The 21,091-nt window shown below is 48.2% G+C and overlaps 3 protein-coding genes across 7 annotated transcripts in view; 1 reads left to right on the forward strand and 2 right to left on the reverse strand.

Annotated features, from left to right (window-relative positions):
- Positions 1 to 5,517, forward strand: part of nbeab (neurobeachin b) — an 87,203-nt gene extending 81,686 nt beyond the window's left edge. For both annotated transcript variants that reach the window (XM_088380553.1, XM_088380554.1), the window contains 7 exons: positions 308 to 379; positions 491 to 646; positions 1,235 to 1,405; positions 2,922 to 3,023; positions 3,114 to 3,310; positions 3,384 to 3,535; positions 4,156 to 5,517. In XM_088380553.1, coding sequence (XP_088236679.1) covers positions 308 to 379; positions 491 to 646; positions 1,235 to 1,405; positions 2,922 to 3,023; positions 3,114 to 3,310; positions 3,384 to 3,535; positions 4,156 to 4,246 — 941 coding nt within the window. In that variant the 3' untranslated portion in view covers positions 4,247 to 5,517. The remainder of the gene's footprint in view (positions 1 to 307; positions 380 to 490; positions 647 to 1,234; positions 1,406 to 2,921; positions 3,024 to 3,113; positions 3,311 to 3,383; positions 3,536 to 4,155) is intronic.
- A 680-nt stretch (positions 5,518 to 6,197) lies between these two features.
- On the reverse strand, positions 6,198 to 14,233 carry dclk1b (doublecortin-like kinase 1b). 2 transcript variants are annotated; one of them, XM_088380562.1, is made up of 16 exons: positions 14,074 to 14,233; positions 12,987 to 13,369; positions 12,524 to 12,876; positions 9,819 to 9,918; positions 9,637 to 9,753; positions 9,467 to 9,561; positions 9,250 to 9,337; positions 9,017 to 9,183; positions 8,750 to 8,869; positions 8,526 to 8,672; positions 7,944 to 8,077; positions 7,796 to 7,873; positions 7,637 to 7,733; positions 7,491 to 7,571; positions 7,293 to 7,412; positions 6,198 to 7,214 (listed from the first exon to the last, which is right to left on the reverse strand). In XM_088380562.1, exons 2-16 carry the CDS (start codon positions 13,345 to 13,347, stop codon positions 7,002 to 7,004), a joined length of 2,271 nt encoding a protein of 756 aa, XP_088236688.1. In that variant the 5' UTR covers positions 13,348 to 13,369; positions 14,074 to 14,233; the 3' UTR covers positions 6,198 to 7,001. The 2 variants fall into 2 exon arrangements, with proteins under 2 accessions (XP_088236688.1, XP_088236687.1); XM_088380561.1 differs by having other exon boundaries at positions 9,017 to 9,337.
- A 239-nt stretch (positions 14,234 to 14,472) lies between these two features.
- Positions 14,473 to 18,578, reverse strand: spartb (spartin b). Of its 3 annotated transcripts, none has more exons than XM_088380565.1 (8): positions 18,397 to 18,578; positions 17,332 to 18,032; positions 16,953 to 17,150; positions 16,440 to 16,596; positions 16,113 to 16,307; positions 15,896 to 16,054; positions 15,721 to 15,811; positions 14,473 to 15,388 (listed from the first exon to the last, which is right to left on the reverse strand). In XM_088380565.1, the coding sequence occupies exons 2-8, from the start codon at positions 18,025 to 18,027 to the stop codon at positions 15,181 to 15,183; spliced, it is 1,704 nt and encodes a 567-aa protein (XP_088236691.1). In that variant the 5' UTR covers positions 18,028 to 18,032; positions 18,397 to 18,578; the 3' UTR covers positions 14,473 to 15,180. The 3 variants fall into 3 exon arrangements, with proteins under 3 accessions (XP_088236691.1, XP_088236690.1, XP_088236692.1); XM_088380564.1 differs by having other exon boundaries at positions 17,332 to 18,045; XM_088380566.1 differs by lacking the exon at positions 14,473 to 15,388 and adding an exon at positions 15,395 to 15,615 and having other exon boundaries at positions 17,332 to 18,045.
- Positions 18,579 to 21,091: the final 2,513 nt, after the last annotated feature.

A 21,091-nucleotide genomic window follows, 5' to 3' on the forward strand; every position in this document is an offset into this window, starting at 1 on the left:
AGGGGGCCAACGCAATGCTTGCTTGGAAATCAGGCTGAGGCTCCGGCGCACATTCTCCTCACACTTCCCAGCTGTCAAAGTGGAAAACACGAAGAGAGGGAGGCTAGCGCCCTAATGAGGGCAGCTGCGGACCGCAGCCGGCCGCCATTTTGGGCAGAGAGGAAATGCGCTTTGAGAGTGGCAATAAACTGCTTGAATCTCTTTTTGGAAATTTGCATCTCGAAAAGCTAAAATACAGTAATAAAGTATTTGTTCTGGTTTGCTTCCCATCACTCAAACTGGACCAAATGTGTCTTTTTTCTTCCAGGCCTCCGAGGAGCACCAGGATATTCCCTGGAGCAGGCTCATCATCTCCCAATCGAGATGGACCCGCTGATCGGTGAGTCCTTCTACTTATTCCGCCGGTACCGGCGCCTCGTGAAACGTACTACATGCCGCTTGTAACGTCTGGTGTTGACACGTGTCGTGCGCGTGTCCTCCTTTGCCGCAGCCAACGGTGCTGCGAGCAACAAGCGTCAGATCACAGACTTAGTGGACCAGAGCATCCAGATCAGCACGCAATGCTTTGTGGTGACAGCTGACAACCGCTACATCCTGGCGTGCGGCTTCTGGGACAAGAGCTTCCGCGTGTACTCCTCCGAGACAGGTGGGGCGCGCAAAAGGTGGGCGCGCTGGCGCGTGGATGACGCTGTCAATACTTTGGCGTGCCGTTCCCTGCGGAACACCCGCATCCTAATGCAGTACAGCTCGGCTATTCGTGAGAGGGACGACGGCTAATTGATTCCCCTCAAGCACTTTGAGACATCACATCCACATTTTAATAACAACCCGGTAAGGAGACAGTTTGAATAGAGGCGGACTGACGACGGCAAAGATGGGCCTCATAAGGTGCACTCATAAAATTAGCAAAAATGAAATCAAATTAGAGAAATGACATTTTTCATGTTTAAAACAAGTGTGAAAATGTCCTTTGTTAATTCACGTTGACTGACAGAGTACCAGTTGCATATATTTGAAGGTATCGGATACTCATTGAGCCTGACGATACCAGTCTCCGATACTTAAGATCTAAATCTTCTTAAGTCTTCCTTGGCAGTAGTTTGAGGAGAACAAGACATGACATACAACAAAAAAGCAGACCATAATAGTGTCATTTTTTTCAAGGTATTTTAATCGCCGTATTTGCGGACAGACGTACGTCCGCCATGTTGAACCCAACGTTTGTCCCGAACAGGAAAGCTGACCCAGATCGTGTTCGGTCACTGGGACGTGGTGACGTGTCTGGCGCGCTCCGAGTCCTACATCGGGGGCGACTGCTACATCGTGTCGGGTTCCAGAGACGCGACTCTTCTTTTGTGGTACTGGAGCGGCAGGCACCACATCATCGGCGACAACCCCGTCAACGGTAAGTTGCTTTGTGTTTTTTAATGGGGGTGGGGGGATTCACACATTCCGCGCGCAAGTCCGGGTTTGATGAAGTTGACAGAAGCGGCAACGGCTAATTAAGAATTTCGGCTGAGCTGAGTCCAATTAGCCGAGGAGAGCTTGGCGTGTTTGTTGCAGCGGGAAAAGAGAATTCCCCTGCCGCTCGCGCTGCTTACCGAGCATCTTCAACACTCGCACAAATGTCTTCTTTAACAATTAAACGTGCACTACGGCAGATGTTTTCTTTTTCCAAATTGTCATTTTAACCCCTTTAGCGGAAAATTAAGACATCCAATTTAAAGCATTTCCCATTTAAAACATTTTCCCCAAAATTTTGTTATAGTAAGCGACTTAATTTGCCTTGAAATGTTTTTCTTATCTTTGTAAATGATGTTTTTTTTTTTAATTATGTGAAAGACATTATAAATAAAGCTACGATTAATTGAAGTGTTTTATTCTCATAGTTTGTTTTCTTCATTGTTTATGGTGTTAAAAATTGAACCCACATTTGTGCTTTGTGATTCGCAAATTTGCCAATTTGCCAAAACCATGTCTGTCTGACGTAGTATAGCTTTGGCGCCATCTTGCTGCAAAACTATGAGGAGGAGCTTGAATTAGTGTGTCCATAGCAAGAAATGAACATCCAGAAACTTGGATTACAGTCCTCTGTTGGTGTAGATAAGCAATTACACGCCTTTTCTGGTCATTTTTAATTTAATTTTAATTTTCTGGTATTTTTTCACGATTCATTATGCATGTTTCAAGCCAAATCCTCAATTTGGACTTAATCACTTGGCGCTCTCTGAGTTGAGGTCATGTGAATACAAAAAGAGGTCTGGATGTGTCAGATCCTTAAAATTGTGATTCTGATTCAATCAGCCCCCTTCCAGCCTGACGCCACCACCAGGCGAGCGAGTTGCGTTGGTCCCCAGGGTGAAGGCGACTGAGGCGGAGAGATTGAATTTTTTTTGTCGGGCAGGTGAGCGGCTCCAGCTCCCTTGTTAGCTCCCCAGAGGCTTCCTGTGACACTTGTCCTCATCAAAGCCCCCCTCGCCCACCCCTACCCCCCACATCATCCTCAGAGCAGCTGCCTGCACTGACAGCACGGCTCAGGGTCCGGCGTGGTCTCCGTGGGACCACATCCATCACGGTCCAGCCGACTGGACCGCCGACGTGGTTATACGACCAACAGGGGGAGGCGGGTGCGGCGCTCAGCTTGTCACTCACACATGTGACCGAAGGGATTAGCCCGAAAGAGTAGCATTAGCTTGTCTTCATGAGTGAAGCAGCGATGTAAGGACTTCTGTGTTAGGATTTACCATAATGATCTGAAATGAGATTTGTCTCATTTCAGGAAATGTCCCCAGTGTGGTGTTGTATTTCTGAACGCCACTTGGGGGCGCACTTGGTCCCTATCCACTGTGCTGCATCAGACAGACATCACTGTGGGGTCTTTCGGGTACACGGCAATAATTTGAGTGCATGCCTTGTTGCAGGCGACTACCCGGCGCCACGAGCTGTCCTCACGGGTCACGACCAGGAAGTGGCGTGCGTGGCGGTGTGTGCCGAGCTGGGGCTGGTCATCAGCGGGGCCAAAGGTTAGCCAGCCTACATGTGCAGTTGCGATTTACTAGGTATAAAACACATTTTTTCATCTGCTAGCTCCACATTGGTGTGTGTGTTCCCAGACGGTCCGTGCCTGGTGCACACCATCACGGGGGACCTGCTGCGGGCGCTGGAGGCTCCCGAGAGCTGGCGGCAGCCGCGGCTCATCTCGGTGTCCAGCGAGGGCCACTGCATCGTCTACTACGAGCGCGGACGCTTCTGCAACTTCAGCGTCAACGGCAAGCTGTTGGCCCACATGGAGCTCCGCGACAGCACCAGGGTCAGCAGGCGGCCGCACAACAAAATGAGGGCCCAGAAATTCATCTGGTTTTATTGAAGTGTTTTGTGCGCAGGCCATGGTGCTGAGCAGCGACGGGCACAATCTGGCGACGGGCGGCGACAACGGCGTGGTCCAAGTGTGGCAGGCGTGCAGCCTCAAGCCGCTCTACGTGTACCCGGCCTGCGACGCCGCCATCAGAGCCATGGACCTGTCACATGACCAAAGGTCAGCAGAAAGTGGCCAAACACCACCTTTTATTTATTGTTTGTAATATCCTCCGATCAAGATATTAGAAGAGAAAATAGCTATAAATCAATGTAGTGTTGCAACAAATACGTTCTTTGACTTGTAAACGTCTTGCCGGAGGATAAAGCACCATGGTGCCTGTTTGTGTCACACTTGTCAGTTTGACTTTGACTTAGCAAAGGAGCGCCCTTAAAAGTGGAGACTTGTGCCCTGTAGCAAGTCAACTTGACACTAGCTTCTTTGTCAATTCAGAACTCTCCATTTTCACTTTGCTGTGATAAATGACCACACACACACACACACACACACACACACACACTTTGTGCACACACGCACACTCGTGCGCATCAGGCAGGTCTGACCCCCGTGCGACAGCGCTGGGGGGCTCCCAGCGTGACGTCAAAGTGGGAGCCGCCCCTGACGTCCGGGAAGGCCACGTGGGGTCACATGTTATTATAATAATATTTTAGGAGTCACGTTTGACCCAAACAGTTCCATCGTGGTTAAAAAAAAAGGCCAGTTTTACAAAAATGTTGTTTATTATTTTATTTTATATTATTATTGTATTGTATTTGTTTATTTATTTATGTTCCCCGTAGGACTCTGATCACCGGGATGGCCTCAGGGAGTATCGTAGCATTCAACATCGACTTCAACCGCTGGCATTACGAGCACCAACACAGGTACTGATCCCCGACCCGGCGGACACTCTGGACCTGGACTGTGACTGTCCCCGTGTTGCGTCCGGGACCGATCTCGGTGGCCTTGAAAAGTGAAGCAAAGAACGGGTTTGCGTTCAGCACGGACGTGCTTTCTGCTGGTTTCACGTCACCAGCCGCAGTTCAGGGAAGCCAACCAGAACGTGTAAATATGCAACAAAATGGTTCCTAGACTTGCTTGGCAACCAAACAAGACATGACGATGAATTGGTGGTTTTGGTTAAAGAAATCCTTTTAAGTCGGAACATGTTTATTTCTGTCAGCTTGTGCATTTTAAATATTCAGACACGGAACTGAACTGTTGGGAGTTTCCATCCTCATGGGACGCACAGCTGGCCAAAGCAAATATAATTGGAGAGAGTCACAAGTATTTACAAGCCAGAAAATTGTTTTGGGGTCTTTTTCATTGCCGATGATGTGCTGAGGCCAAAATGGTGGCGCCCATTAACTCCTAAAAGGGGGGAAAAATGTTCCAACAGGTTCTCAACCCGGTGATTTTTTTTTACTTGCAGACGCCGTCGCCGCCGCCATGTTGTCACTGACATTAGAACTCTCCTCTTGTTATTAACATTTACAAAATGAGATCAACATTTTTTAATCAAGAAAAGTTTTGAATCATATCGTCATAAATGCATGTTTTGTTTGCCAGCTCAGCTAAATTGAGCGTCAACGTGTTAGTGTAATGTGCACATGCTGACGCTTCAGACTCTTACTTTTATTTGATTTGAATGTTTTTTTTTTAAAGTACATTTGTCCATTTCAAAAGTGCCGTGTGTCCTGGGAAGCAATATGAAACTTAAAAGGAAATGCGCAGTATTAACATGAAATTTCATAACAAATATCCAATATGCAAATTGATTCATGTTTTTTGGCAAACTTGCGAGAAAGCGGGAAAGCAAGTTTTCAGTTTTCATTTGAGAATGATTTCATTTAAATTATATTAATTTGTTCACGTTGTGAATGTTTTCATGATGCTTGGTTGACTTGTATTTATTTTTCTCAGTTGCATTTTTGATTTTTAAAAAAATGTCTGGGATGATGTCTTCGGTTGGTATTTAAGCAAACGTGTTTCAAAATGACTGTGAATTCATCTTGCTTCATTTTCCGCGTGCTTATACTGCCCTCTTCTGTCCGAACCTGTCACAGCAGAACTCCGCTTTCAAAAAGTCATGTATGTAGCAATTGTTTGCCAACATCACTTGCATCCTTTTAATACGTTTAAATTCAAAAAAAGAGAAATTTGTTTCAAGAGTCTTTTTTTTATCCTTTATTCCTGATCTTAAAAGACATTGGCGGGGAAACTCATTCACAGACACATTTTCAGAACTCGGCCACTCCCTTGGTTGTTTTGTTTCACACTTGATGGGCGAGCGAGCAGGCACTCCAACAAGTTGGAGAAAGGAGCTCATCCATGTTGACATAATATTCTGACGGATTATGGATGTCGATCATAGTTACAGGCACATTCCTCTGTTGTTACATTACTGACGTTGCAGATCAAATGAAAACACACATTTAAAAAAAGGACAGAGGTTTGGGCTATTTGATTTAGCCTTTGTTACATGAACATTTCAGCAGCCCTTACAAAACAACATAGTGGCGCCGCAGGACACAAACATGGGATGGGACGGATGGCTGGATGGATGGATGCAAGATGCGCGCGCACATGCACTTTACACGCAGCCTCACCTTTGAAAGAAAAGTCACGCTTGACCGGAAGTGCTGTGCTACATGCAGTCCGTCTAACTTCCGTTGTATTTTCACGTTTTGTTTCATTCACTCGTCCCTTCCTTCAGACATTTTTATCGCTGTGCTTTTCGCGAGCCAACACTTCAAATTGCACTTTCAACTTGTGCTATTATAGTGCAATGCCACTTTCTCAACACTCGACAGAGTTATTAAAAAAAAAAAAAAAAAGCAGCATAGGTAACACCTGTGACAACTTTATAGCAGCAAATTCTTGGCTCCGTCCACCCGAAGGTTTACTTGAACATTATGCATCGGAACCCTCGATAGTGCAGCAACAGCTCGCTGAAAGTCACGTGAGATCATGCAGGTTGGCGTTCCTGCAGTACTCAATCTTGACCACAAGCGGGCACCAGAGCGCTACCACTTTCTGTAGGCTAAAAGGCTGCAACAGGTGAGCGAGTACATTGTTTGTTGTCTAACCTCAAACTTGTCAATTATAACTCGTTTTGAATTGTACAAATTGCGTGTGAATACTGAAGAGCTGACGCTGAAGTGATGAAACGCCCAGGAATTGAGTCCATTGTTCAACAGTGGAATGTGTGATTTAGTTGGAATGGTTTCAACAAATGTGCATCGAGAAGGGACTTGCATTGCTAACGTTTGAGGGAAGTCTGCTAAACGGTTCCCTGGATGTCCCAAATGAAAGTTGGAATGGTTGGAGTTGGTTGGATAAGTTGTGAAATGGAGCCAGTTGTCCATTTTTTGAAATTGGTTTGATCTGGTAGTCAAATGTGAAAGTAGAAATGTAAAAAAATGGACAAATCATGCTCGCAAAATAACTTTGTTACCCTCAGAGCAAAATTGCCCCAGTGAGCTTGCTAAAGCTTGTTTTCCGAAAACATTCAAACATGACTTAAAAGGCAATGATGCCGTTGGCAGAACCACGCGGTCCAATGCTCTTCAGCATTCGCACAATTTGGGAAAAAAAAAAGTACAATCGTGGCTCGTGGGGGCGCTCTTGAGTCAAGTCAATCCGCTCAGAACGGAGACACGGGTGAGCGCACAGTATCGGCCGAACCCGGAGAATACTCGTCCGACTCGGACGTGAAGTCGGCGGGGGACAGGACGGGGGGGTTGGAGCCCACGGCGGGCGCTGAGGAGACGGGAGGGCGAGCGCCGTGCGGGAAGTTGGCGTCGGGATGATGTTGTCGAGGACGGAACACTTGCTTCTCTTTGTCCAGTGGCGTGTTCTGTCACAGGAAACAAACAAAGCAGGTCATTCAAAAGAACAATCTTTTGGTTCCTAAAATTAGCGTGTGCACACTGACAGTGATGAGCATGACGCCCGCCGCTGTGCTGCTGCTACCGCACTTGGCTCCGGTGTAGAAGTTCTTCTTGATCCTCAAGGCCACCGGCAGCTGCTGTTGGTTCTCCGGCACGCCGTCCTCCTGTGAGAGCAAAGATGGGCCGCTTTGCTGAAGCTTTGAAGAAGCGCGGCGACAGACGTGGCGCGCACGTGACCTTACGTTGACCCACGGGTGCTCCAGCACCTGCGCGGCCGACAGCCTTCGCTCCACGTCCACCTGCAGCATGCCGCCGATGAGCTCCTGAACGCCACAGAGTGCGTTAGAGATGCTGCCACGTCCAGTTCCCCACCTGGCGCCGCACCCACCTTGGCAGAGTCCGACACGCCGTCCCAGTGCGGTGAAGGGAACTCCAGTTGAGCTTTCAGGATCTCTCGGAACAAAACGTCCTGATCCTCGCCATCGCTGCGCAAACATGTAAACGTTCAGCTAAGTTCCATGACAGGCCAGGATGCAGGAGCACGTACCAGTTGAAAGGTGGGAAGCCACACAGCAGGATGTACGTGATAACACCCGCAGCCCAAATGTCCACCTTCAGTCCATACCTGGAATTGAACAGGAGACACCATGAGGGACACCAGCGCAATGGACCAAAAGAAAAACAGCAGGCCTCACCCCTTCTCAGCTACGATCTCCGGCGCCACGTAGGTGGGCGTGCCGCACACGGTGTACAAGTAACCGTTGACAACGGTGGCCAAGCCAAAGTCGCCCAGCTTCAGAGACTTGCTGCCGTCGTGGTGCTGGTAAACCTTTGCCCAAAAGCGCACAAGTTGCTCTCATTGATCAAGAAAGCTCCATTTTGAAGTTGGCAGCAAACTTGGAAAATGCTCACCACCAGTAAATTTAAAAGTTTTTTTTTTTCCCCCCTGAAGAAAAATAATTTCTAATCTTTCCAAGGACAAAGACACATTTTGTTGAGAAAGATGTTTTTTGTTAAATTTTAAAAAGCCCAAGGCATACACTGGTGCAAGTAATTTATGGCCTGTAATTGCCAACAGATGCCACAAGAGGGCAACCTAGGACTTGTTTTTATTAGTCAAGGTTGAAACACCTCCCCTGACTTCAACATGCTTCTTGGCCACAAGAGGACGCTAATACTTGAATATTCAGCGCAGATGTTGCCTGGGCACAAAAACATTCACTGGGGAGTTTTCCAACTAAAAATGAGGAATTAAAAAAAAACAAAGATTTGCTTACCAGAAGGTTTTCAGGTTTGATGTCTCTGTGGACGATGTTGAGGCCGTGCAGGTACTTGACAGCGCTGGCCAAGTTGAAGAGCATGCAGCCGGCGTCCCGCTCCGTGTACTTGTTAGACGAGGTGATGGCATCAAACAGGTCGCCCCCCTGGCACAAACGCCGCAGAAGGCTTCAAAGTCTGCCCTTCAAGACAAAAGTTGGCTATTGGGGAATCCTTCTCCCACCTTGACTAGCTCCATGACCAGATAAATCTCATTGCCGGTGTCCATCTCTTCGATCAACAGGACGATGTTGGGATGTTTGACACGCCGAAGGATGGACACCTCACTCTGGATCATGTGCTCCTGCGCAGCACATAAAAGTCAAACAGACGCAAAAGCTCAGCTTCCAAAAGTCCTCACTCGTTCCCCTTTAAAGTGAAAGTCAAATCCAAAACGTTCTTTAGCAAAGTTCTTGCTTGCTGTTGAAGGAGAAGAAGAGATCATTTGCACCTTCCCCCTGCATTTCTCCTTGCTGATGATCTTGAGGGCGTATTCTCGTCCCGTGGCCCTCTCCACGCACTCTCGCACCACAGCAAAGTTGCCGCTGCCTAAAGTGCGGCCCACTTTGTAGCGCTCGGCGATGGATGCGGGGACAGACGACTCGTCCATGGGCTCAGCTAAGGGGGGAAGGGGTGTTAATAAAATCAGCTCGTTTCTTCTTGCAGTGAGGCGTCCGGCCTCACCTTCGCTGCTGGGTCCGTCGCCTTCGTCCATGGAGCTGCACACCTTGGTCGAGGCCAGCGAGAGGGACGAGCCGCTGTGCTGCGAGCCCTGACCACAACAATAAAAAGGAGACTAATTAGTCAGAAATTCAACATACTGCTGGTTTTGCAGAAATGATGACATCACTGACACCATTTTGGAATTCAGTGTATTGTTTATGATTTTGTTCCCCGCTACCTGGCGTCTCCTGTGACTGCCTGGACTGGTTGGAGACGGGCAAGGGGATTTCCCCGATCGAGGAGTGGACAGCTGACTGCCCGCAGTTCCGTTGGCTGTGGAAAATGAGCAGCCGGACACTTGTCAGCTTCCATCCTAAAAACTCAGTCACGGTGGGTTTGTCACCTCACCTGAGCCAGTTGATGAAGGTGATTTGCTCCTGCGAGACATCGCGCCACTTCTTGGAGAGCAACGACCGTGCACCGAGGGGAGCCGACCATATGAGGCCGACTTAGCCACTCTGCAATCTGAAAAAAAAAAAAAAAAAAAACTGCTACTTGAGCCAAGTGCAGCAAAGCTAACCGCCACTTACCATTTTCGTCCAAACTGAAGTCATCTTGGTAGCGGTACTTTTCGGGCCCACAAGCAAAAAAGATGTCGTCTTCCCCAAAAAAGTCCTGAAGGCACGTCACCTGCAAAACATGAATACACACAAATACTGTACAAAGAAACTGCCTGGGGCTGTCATTATTTTGTGTGCCACTAGAGAGCGCGTGCATACTAGTCGTGATTGCGCACTTGAAGAGCATCTCTCATAAAAGCTTGCAAATAGGTAAACAAATGTCTTAGTGCATGCAGCTGGGGCTTTCATTCAAATAAAGCCGACTCAGCAGTCATAAATAAATCAAAAGACACTCATGGCGTCCTTCCCTTCTCCTTAAAAGCTGATCTTGATACACTTAACCAAAGCTCTCATTTCCTTTCACCGGAAGAGCATGTCTGCTAGCTTAACACGAGCAGTTAGTGCATAAGAATAATATCCTGACGTCATCAAGACTGGAGCGCGGCTTGAGCACAGCGGAGCGGAGCGGACCCCCAGCAAGTCCACCCCTCCTCCAAAACGCAGCGGGTGGGGAGCTTTAAGGATGACCGTTGCCAAGGAGACGTGGAGGTAGTCGTGGGGTAAGTCAAGATGAGGAAGGAAGGAAGGAAGGAAGGAAGGAAGGAAGGAAGGAAGGAAGGAAGGAAGGAAGGAAGGAAGGCACGGCCGCCCGCCAAACGCAAAACCATCTCAGACACTTTGTCGTCAGCCGTTCATATTCTTTATGCGCATTTCACAACAGAAAATGGACTAAAACGGTTCCCTTCTGATGAAGAGAATCAGACGTTTTGTTTGAAGAGCTAAATATAAAGTAGAAAGTGCTGGATAAGGACCAGAGTTTCTATTTTTACAACAGCAAACTGCGCATGCGCAACGGTCATGTTGCCTTCAGGTAGACGATTAAGCGGCGGCCGTGCAGGTGTGCGTACCAGAAGTTGCAAACCAGAAATGTCCTTAACAGACACCGCTGCCGTGAAAAACGTCCACGCCGCGTTCAAGCATGACAGCGGCAGTGACTGACAGTGAAACATGCAACAAATCATGACCCAAAAGCAACAACTGCAACGTCCGTGCAGGTACGTTGATCGTCTCAGTACACATGTCGGCCATTACACGGTGGACACCTGCACTATCACTGCTGCTTCCATGAATACATACATGCATTAAAGTATCAGAGCTCCCTTTAAAAAAAAAAAACTATGACCAGAAATGGATAGTACCTGCGTGCATAAAGGTCACTTTTGGAAGAAATATTGTGCAACTCTGCCCTTGTATGCTCGTGTCTGTGTCACAGAGCCATTTTGTTGACAAAAGTAACCAAACCAAATGTTATGTATTCTGTAGTAGTAAGTGAGCAAAAACCTCATATAACTTTTAATATCTTGTTAGTAGGTGGAGAAAATGGGCCACAAAAGAAAAGCCCCAACCCTAGGAAATGGAGTGAAAAGGAGGAAAATGTTGACCTGTAACAAGACAACAAATGAATGTTGGCACAACCACAGCAATGGATGCCCCATCTGGACCTTTCATCGGTGTCAGGTAGGCGGCCGGTGGCCATGTTTGATAAAACCTTACGAAGAGCGTTGAGCGCAAATGTTGCACCGTCTGTTATTGGGCCCAGCCGCTCAGTCAGTCAGTCAGTCAGTCGATACGCATGAGAGTGTTGGGCATGGGGAGGGGGAGGGATAGCAGACCCGATGGAGCTGCTGTGTCACTGAAATCAATACAAGCCGGCACAATCACCAGTGCCCTGGTTACATTTTTCCCCTCTTCCGACCTAAGCTTGCATGATTGTTGCGTGTATTGCTGGCTGTGGCTTAAAGTTCCAATCCGCTCCGTTCATGCTCAGGCCCAACCGTCGTTAAAGAAGAATCGATTTCATATTTATTTGCCATTAGAAGCCATTTAGCCCGACAACTCGTGTTGCCAAATGACACGAGGGGCTTGTTTGCTCGCGGTGACATCGGAGAACTATTTGGCACCCGGAAGTGCGTGTGACGTCACGGAGGAACGCAGGAAACCGAGATGAGGTGCCGTCGTGCGCTCCCTCGTGCTGCCGCCGCCGCCGCATCACATAGCACTCTAGCGCACGCGCGCTACCATAGTACGCAGTCGCAGCCCCGACATGGCTGCCTGCAGTAGCGCTCTGCAGCAGTTCCTTAGCAACCAGCTCAGGAAAGCACATCGCCATGGAAACCAGAGACACCATCAGAGAGGAGGGGAGGAGAGAGGAGAGGAGGGGTGGCCACAGTCATTAGATTTTTGTCATATGGTCAAGGCTGGTGAGCAGCAATCTGTCTGTCTGTCTATCCATCGAGCTAGCTCGCTTGCTAACTATTTGTCCGTTGATGTGGAGAAGACGAGAGCCGAGTCACTAAATAGAATTGATCAGCTGCTGTTGTGTTAGCAGATGCATCCATCGAACTGGGCTTGCATAAGAAGCACATTAGAGAGTCCGGGAAAATCCCATTTGGCCTTCCCAATGGATCGAAAGTAGTTGGATCTGTTTTCCGATACGAGATTGTCGGCATCTGGCCAAAACCTCCTGTGTCAACATTCGGTACATTTCTCCCCTTTCCACAAATCTACACTATTCCTTAAAATCCCACTCGTTAAGTTTTCTGACGACTTCCAATTGTCCTATCCGTATTTCTAAGTAATAACATAAATTCTCCATATCGGCGGAAGCTACGTACCGCCTTGCCGTCCACCGTGAAGAGCCTTTTGACGGTGCCGCTGTCCAGTTTGATGGCGTCCGTGATGTCCGTCATGACCTGCTCGAAGGAGTGCGCCGTCTTCTTGTTGAGCAGCACGCGCACGGCCTTGCGGGGCTTGACGCCGCTGCGCACGATGGTGACCAGCTTGGGTTTGATGAAGTCCTTGCTCTCCCGGGTCTCCGGCGAGCCGGCCCGCCCGCTGCCGAGGGACGGCGGGTCGCGGGGGGATCCCGCCACTGCCGTCCGGGCGCCGGCGGACCAGTTGGGGTTGACGTTCTTGGTGTAGTCCACCTTCTTGTACGGCTCAAAGGAGGCACACACGTAGCTTTCTCCTATAAAAGTGTTCATGACACGTTAAAGTGGCAGGCACGCGAAAAGTTCCAATCGGCCCAACAATGAATTGTAATCAGAACAGCAAAGTTGGACTCTGAACGCGGCGTACCTTCTAGCAGCTGCTCCATGCTGGCGATCCTCGTCATCCCATCGACGGAGTATATGGTCCGAACCCCCTGAGGCAGGTTGACGTTATCCGAGAGCGCTCGCGTCAGATCGGCTAGCAGCGCGTCCAGGGAGCGGAACCTGTCCTGCGAAATGGCGTACACGATCCCTTGGAAGTAGCGGTCGCCGTTGCGGTAGAAGCGAACCTTCTTGGCCTTCTTCTCCGAACTCAGCGCCTGCAGCGTCCTGGTTCGGTACAAACTGCAGTGGGCGCTGTGAGTAGGGCTGGGCAACCCGTTGCCCCTGGAGCCCCGGCGGGCGTAACGCTGCGCCTTGTCGCGCTCATCAAAGTGCTCCAGCTCCATGTTTGAGCCTTCTTTTCACGCCCTAATAAAGACACAGCAAACAAGGCCTTTGATTTTTTTAAAGCGCAACGACCGGCGGGCGCTGATGTAACTACGAAAGCACGGCATACGCCTTTGCGCGTGCAATTAGGGCGTGTACTAAAACCCCTCAAATTCGAACACCGCGACTCTGTACTTTTGTAATTGACGTTGCATTGCTCCCTCCAGACCGCCAGGGGGCAGTGCTCAAGGTAGGGGACGAATAATATCAAAGTAAGACAACGCAAGTGTGAAATTAGACAGGTTACAGCTCTTTTTTGCTGTCGTTATCAAAAATCTGCCGCCCCCTCAATATAGGCTAATTTAGAGAATAGATTGATAATGTGCTGTAATTGTTGATCCTTGATTCATGTTGCTAAATCAACATGGATATGTTAGGAAGACAACTAGAAAGGTTTTTTCAATTTTGCTGCACGAATCATTGAACATCAGAGGGGGGCCTCTTCAGCCATGCTGCTCGGACACATAAAGAGCACGTCACACCCATCCCATCCCATCCATCCCATGCTGCATGTTTGGACACCTTCTGCAAGCATTTTTTTCTTCCATTCTTTTTGAAAGAATGAATACGCTAACAATGCAGCAGCATATGCACGTCGAAAAAAAGCAACTTCAGTGATTTGCTTTCTTGCAAGACGGAAAGAATACTGCAATGGCGAGCCATTGGATTGAATTGCTCCTTCCTACCTTTGAGATGTGAGCAGAAGCGTGTCAAGGTTGAAAGTTGCGCTCAGATGCATTTGATGTCAGACGGAGTCAGTGTCCCTTTGTTGCTTGCATGTGCTGGCTGGCTGGCTGGCTGCTCGCTCGCTCGCTCGGAGGCAGGGCTGGAGCCGGTGTCCTCCTCCACCCTGCTGCGCCCCCTCCCCCTTCCTCCCCCCTTCCCTCCACCTGCTACCACCTCCTCTTCGTCATCGCCATTGCACTGCGGTGGTGCTCACCGGACTTGCGCTCGTACAGGCGCTATCGGTCAAATCGGGAGTCAGCAGCTTTTTTTTTTTTTTCAAGTCACTTCACAATATTAACTAGCAGTTTAAGAAACATAAAAAATAATGCTAATATTGTTAGCATAAATAATGATACTCATTGTCAAGATGCTTAATATATTTAATAAATTTCACATAAATTAGGAAATATAACCTTCATTTCTGTACATCTCTGCCATTGTACTGGTTTTTACATAACCCTTGTACAACATTCCTTGAGAGTCACAATGTCCTGGGACCAAGGTGATGTTCCCAGTTGGCTGGGAAAGGCACAATCCACTTATCATCCCCCCCCCCCCACCCCCAAAAAAGCCATCATTTGCTGACTTGGTAGTTTGAAGTTAGCGAGCAAACCTTGTGAAAGATTTTCTCAAACACTCGAGCAGCGTCAGATATCGAGTAGGAGCAGCATTCCATGTTTTAGACACGCCTTATATTGTCGACACTTTGAAATAACGACGGCTTATCAAATCATCAACATTCTCAATAAGCCGTTATGCACTTTCAACATTAATATCGACTCAAAATGGCTAGGAGCTTCGCATCTTTGGTTGGAAAAGATCCATTTTGGATTGCTTCAAGATATTACACACAGTAGTTGCGGCACAGTGGTCAGTAGTGTAACCAATAACTTTGATTATAGAAAACTATCCAATATATATTACGTCATATTTATTTCACAGAATAAACTCTATAGGTAACATCAAAGTCCCGTTAGTTATGTTAAGTCATTAGTAGTCCACATCAAAAATAGGAATCAATCTAGAATTTGTTTTAAGGCAAGAGAGTAGGCGGTGTGCGGCCCGGGCTATTTGCTGGCTTTCTCTACTTGTTTGTGCGTGGCGGCGTCGTCGTCCTGAAGCTTGTAGTCCTCCAGGATGGTTCGCGCCGTTTGCTTGCCCGTCCGCTTCACCACCGCTTTGACGCCCAGGTTGTCGATGTTGAAGGCGGCCACGCCCACGTTGATGGCCGAGTTGACGGCGTTGTCTGTGGCCTGCCCGGCCACCGCGCCGTACCTTTGGGTGGGGGGGTAGGGGTGGGGGTGAGGTGGGTTGGAAGGCCAGAGGAATTATTGTGCAAAGATGGCATGCCGAGAATGATAGAGCGAAAAGGCTGAGAGAAGAACGTTTCATTTCAAGCGTGATTTAGAATGGAGTAGACAGACAGGCTGGTGTCAGTAGTGCAAAGTGTTAAAACACATTTTGACAGCAAAAATCATCAAAGGGTTTGAAGACCCCGAAATCTGCAAAGGGTGGGAAAAGGCCAGAGCCACACGTGTAACAACACACACAGACACACGCAGTCACGTAGCTGCAAGCACAACGGGACGAGAAAGCCACCTACGTACTTGTGTTTCACCGTGGTGACCGTCTCGGACGCGACGCTCGTCGTGATGTTCTTGGCCGCCACTTCCAAACCTGTCCACATGGTGGCAAACCCTGGCCGACAGAGGAAATTAAAAGTAAAAAGCAAGCTCACTCGTGAAAACTCATTTGGATGCAGACGTGCGGGCATGTTGCTACCTTGCACTCCGCTGGCGGCCACCACCATGGCCCCGTCGATGTTGGAGCGCCCGTCCTTGTCTTTGCGCAAGGACTCGGGCACCAGCTTGCCTCCGTGCTTCTTGACGTGCGGCGCCAGTTCCCGCCCCACACGGCCGGCCACGGCGCACACGCCGTCCACTGCGGTGACACAACGGTCAGTGGAGGGAAAAAAAAAGAAAGTGCTGAGCGCGCTCACCTAGAAATTGGCTGACTTTGACGGCGCCGCCGGTGGCCTGCTTGGCCACGTGGAGGCCTTTGCTGACGGTGGGGTTGACGTGAGCCGGCTTGTCGTCAGGCGTGATGTGCTCTCGCAGCTTGGACGCCCCTTTGTGGATGGCCTTGCCCGTCAACTCGGCTCCTTTGACCAGACCCCAGCTCAGCCAGCTTGCGCCTAGGCGACAAGTCATCACGAAATTCTTTTCGTCATACTCGGCAAAAGATATTAATACTACAAATTATGATGAGTCATCATTTTTGCCCTTGTGGAATTGATTGTGTTGGAGCTTTCCCGCAGCGGGCTGACCTGTCAGGATCCCGTGGGCCACCTTCTCGCTCCACTCGGGCAAATTCTTGTCATCCTCCGCCGCCTCCGCTGTATCCTCCTGGCTCGGCTCCTCGCCGGGCACAGGGATGGACACTTTGTTGCTCAGATTCAAGTGCTCGGCGGCCTCGTCTTCATCCTGATGAAACAAACACATGACACGGGCTAAAACCTCAAGACGGAGCAAGGCTCGTCTGCTCGGCACTGCTCACAAAGCTGCGATTGTTTACAAATAAGAGAGCTTCCCTTTGTGCCAAAAGGCTCAGTTCCGCTTTTTGAGGGAAGAGAAAAATGTCCGTTCGCTGACATGGAAGCGGCTCCATGGAAGCCTTGCACGGAAAACGACCTTGTGCGGCGGCCGAGGCTCTCGACTCGTTCCGACGGCCGACAATAAGAGCATTAGCGCAGTTTAAGCGCTCAAATCCCGACATTGCTGAGGCAGAGCGAGTGAGGCCGGCTCGCAACTCTTGTTTTTGCGCCAGCTCAAACTATTACCTGTACTCTGAGGTCGGTCATCTGAGCCAGTAGATCCCGAAATAGCTCTCGGTCGGCGGCGGGCAACTCCGCCGATAGGACCACGCCTACAAAGTGCCCCGGCGTCGGCGCCATCATGTCGGGGAACATGAAGACGCCGGTGTTGCACAGCAAGGCCGGCGAGTTTGCCGCCATGAGCGGGTACAGCCAGTTGCACACCTACCGAGAGAAACAAATACGTCATGACAAGTATTACAGCGCATATTGATTTATTTCTGTTGCTTCAAAGTCTAAAGTCATTTTGAGACTTAATCACATCATAGTGAGACAGCTCACATGACTGACTGATTATATAAATGTGTCCCTCATGACCGGTCCAATATTTGAAGCTCTGAATTACCTCCAGAAACGCCGGTGGTCTACCGGGGCTATCGTCGGTGAACTTGATCAGCCGCAGGTAGCCCGGGTACGACGGGGCGCTCACGTGCCTCTCCGGGCTCACAAAGAATATCTGCACCCCTTGCGGGATGCACAGCAGCTCCTCCGCATCCTCGCCCATGCTCTGCGGGGTCGATGCGGCGCTGGACGTGCGACTGTAAAACTCGTCACCCACCAGCGACAGTTCGCCCGACTCGGTCCCATACGAGATGGAGAGGTGGCCGTCCGCCACCTGTGGGGAGTACGCCGGGGGCTGGTCCCCGAGAGCCACGGCGCCGCATGCGGGCGTACCTCCGTGGGGGGGGTTAACTTGCTCATCTCGGGCAGGGAGTCGCGGGTAGATGCCGTGCTCGGCGCCGGCGGCAGTCTCCAACGCGGCGAGGCGTGTGGTGATGTTGTCCAGGGTCTCCTGCATCTTTTGTTGCATCTCTCGGGCCGACTCCCAGGAGCTGCCCGCGCACTCAGCCCCTTGAGACGGCACGCTGATGGCCCTGAGGAGGTGCTTCCGCCCCTTCCTGTAGAGCTCCAGGGCCTGATGCTTGTCTCCGGCTTCATCGGCCGTCAGCGCCTTGTTGATGCACTCAAAGGCCTTCTTGTAGCCATCTTTGATCACCTCCAGTCTGGCGTGGTCAAATGCATCCTCTGTCCCCTTCTCCATGTCCTCTGAGAGAAGGCACTTGTGTCATAATTGGATTAGAACATAGACACCAGTCACAACGTTTTCCATGTACAAAAGCAAAGACGAGGAACATTAAGCACTCTAGTGTATTTTATTTTCGTGTATGCAAAACTAGCAAACAAGACTTATTTGACAGTTAGATTACTATATTTTATTGAATTGATGACGTATCCAAACTTGTCAAACTAATTCATATGCCAGCGCCTTTAATCTTACAATAAAACATTTGAACGATAAACATTTCGCCTGCGCGATTTCAGGACTTTTAACTGCGTGGAATTATTTGACACTTCTGTCGCCAGCCAGTTAGCTTTAGCTCCCCGTTAGGTTGTAACAGCGTTAACTTACCTCCCAATGTAGCAGCCGGTCGGCTCAACCGCGCGGCTAACGTTTTAACGGGCTCCACAAAACCACTCCCCGGGGCTTTAAGTGACTCTGTATGGACCCGACGCAACAACAATGCAATCAAAAGCCGCGGTGACGCAACTTGAACTGTGGAGCGACACCGTGCGCCTCCGTTTTGTTTTTATTGTGAAGGTTTCTTTCATACCGGAAATGGCAGCGCTGTGGCTCAAAAGCACTTTTATTGTTAAAGTACTTCCTTCGATTCTGCTCTTAAATTGCCCATAAACGTTTTAGAATTATGAAAATATGACTTGGTGCATGATTATTAGCAATTCCGGTCTAGTAAAGTCAGCGAAAAACAACGCGCATACCTTTTAATCTGAAGTTTACTAACCAGAAGTCGACGCTCGCTTGGTGACAGTGACGCTCCTTTAACTATTAAAAATCAATGCCGTTTCCTGGCTTTCACCACGAGATGGCAGTAAACAAACTCTTGTTATTGTACGTACACGTACAAGATGACTGTGAGTATTAACGTTCAACGCCCGCAGGGGTCGCCAAATCTTAACTCAAATGCAAAATAATGTACGTCTGCTTGTTTTCTTTCCCCTTGAAAAAAAGCAATTTATTACCCTTGTATATTTCCAGAATTATGCATGGAAGCGATTAGGTATACGTATAATGATCATGATGTTATTTATGATCAGCATTGTAGCCAGGGAATCCTAGTTGTAAAAAACGTGTTTGTGATTAAAAGCGGCCCATAAATCCTGTTATCATTTCTTTGCCTTTCAATTATTTTTTTTACTAATGCCAACTCACTATGGAAAACCTTTCTTCATTAGAATCATAACCATGTTTACAAAACACGTACATGTTGAGTGGTTCTGGCTGGACCCGTATTTGAACAATAAAGCATTGATTTTGTTTAGAAATAACCTCTGAAAATATATTTACTGCCTGTTACATCTTTTAAGACCATTTCCAAAGAATGCCAAATGCACATAATGTCTGCTATCCATAGGCTGAGCTGTCTGAAACCAACCCAAAATTTGTGAACAGCTGTATTAAAACACACAAGGAGGTGGAGGGCCTCTCTCATGGTGATTTATGATGCTAGCGCTCCGTTATTGTTGCCCGTTGAAAGAGAGCGACCGCCGCCGCGGGTGCTCCTAAGCAAATATCTTCTGGAATAACCCGATGATGAATAAGCGATCATTACGGGGACAAATTTCTAATTGCGCGCACATGCTCGCTCAAAAGCAGCGATGGAGAGACTTTTTCATTTTATTCAAAAAGTTAATATCAGAAGTCTATCGCCAAAAAACATCTGATATTTGAAGAGTGACATGGTCAACCTCATAAATATTTCTGGCAGTTTTACGGGACAGATCAGCAAGGGGGCCGCCGGAAGATAAATGTCAGGAAAGAAGAAGAACATAAAACTGTCTTGATGCTGGATTCTGTTTTCAATTTTGGCGTTTTCAAATTGGCATTGAGATGTCCGACAAGTTGAACACTCATGCACGAGGAATCGCCAGATAATACAAACCACCACACTGCCCGTGTCTTTCATTAATAAGCCAGTAGAAAACCAGAAAAACACTTTCATGGTCATAAAAATTAATTCCGAGTTGGCAATTTGAATAAACATAACAGTAGGGGAATGAAATTGACATGGAATTTTGCACGCCGCGATGATGTCATTGCTAAGTCTGTCAGTTTAAATGAAAGTGATTTGAGTAGACAAAATAAGGTGCCGGTAAGAAGCATCTTAAAATGGAAACAAGGGCAGAAGTACAAATGAAAAAATGAGAAAGTCTCTGGGGTTTAAAGTGTTAAATGGGCTTCCACAGCTAAGAGCGAGAGAGAAAAAAAAAGAGAGGTAAGTGACCAGTGAAGATGCTAAAACACACACACACACACGTGTCTGTTGCGCAACAATAGTAGTCATGTGATTGAACGGCGCTGCTGGACACACAAACAGCATTTTCCTTTCACCGATCCAACTTTGTCCTCACACTTGACTTACTACATTTGCGCATTTATTCCAGCAGAAAATTCGTGGAAGAGAAATGCTTTCGCTGGTGACACAATCAAAACAAAGACGCTAGTAGATGATAATCATGATGTAAAATTCAGAATGTTGACGCTATTTCAAAGTTTGAAATCTTGGTCATTTAAAATTTTCAAAATTGAATGTGAGTGATTATCAGGGATGGTCGAAATCTGAATGACTTGCTTCAAAACATTGACAGGCCGCTCCAAAAAAGAATCAGTTTGGACTTCAGAGCCCCAATCACAAGCCGTGAAAAAGTCCCGTTGCGTCGTAAACGTTTTACGATGGCCGACGTTTGACCCTTGAAGATAATTGATGCTGAATCAAAACAAATTGCAATTTGACGCATTGTGTTCCACTTTAGTTCCACCTCCCTGTTACGATAAAATCTAAAGATGTTCCGAATCAAAGTGTGACGTAAAGTCAAGTATAAATCTCGCGGACCCCGGGGGAGGAGATACATAAACCCACGAGAACAATGTCGACAAAATCGAACCAAAAGGAACATGTGTCCAATGTGACGTATATGTTCTCTAATTGGGATTGTAAAAGTCGGCCGACAAAGAGAAAGCAACTTTTGTCAGTGTCTGGCCAGTAAAACTGTCCCCATATTTGTGTGATTTATGAGCATAGTCCCAA

This window comes from Syngnathus floridae, chromosome 7, assembly GCF_059516105.1.
Source record: "Syngnathus floridae isolate MCC-2025c chromosome 7, RoL_Sflo_1.0, whole genome shotgun sequence".
Lineage (NCBI taxonomy): Eukaryota > Metazoa > Chordata > Actinopteri > Syngnathiformes > Syngnathidae > Syngnathus > Syngnathus floridae.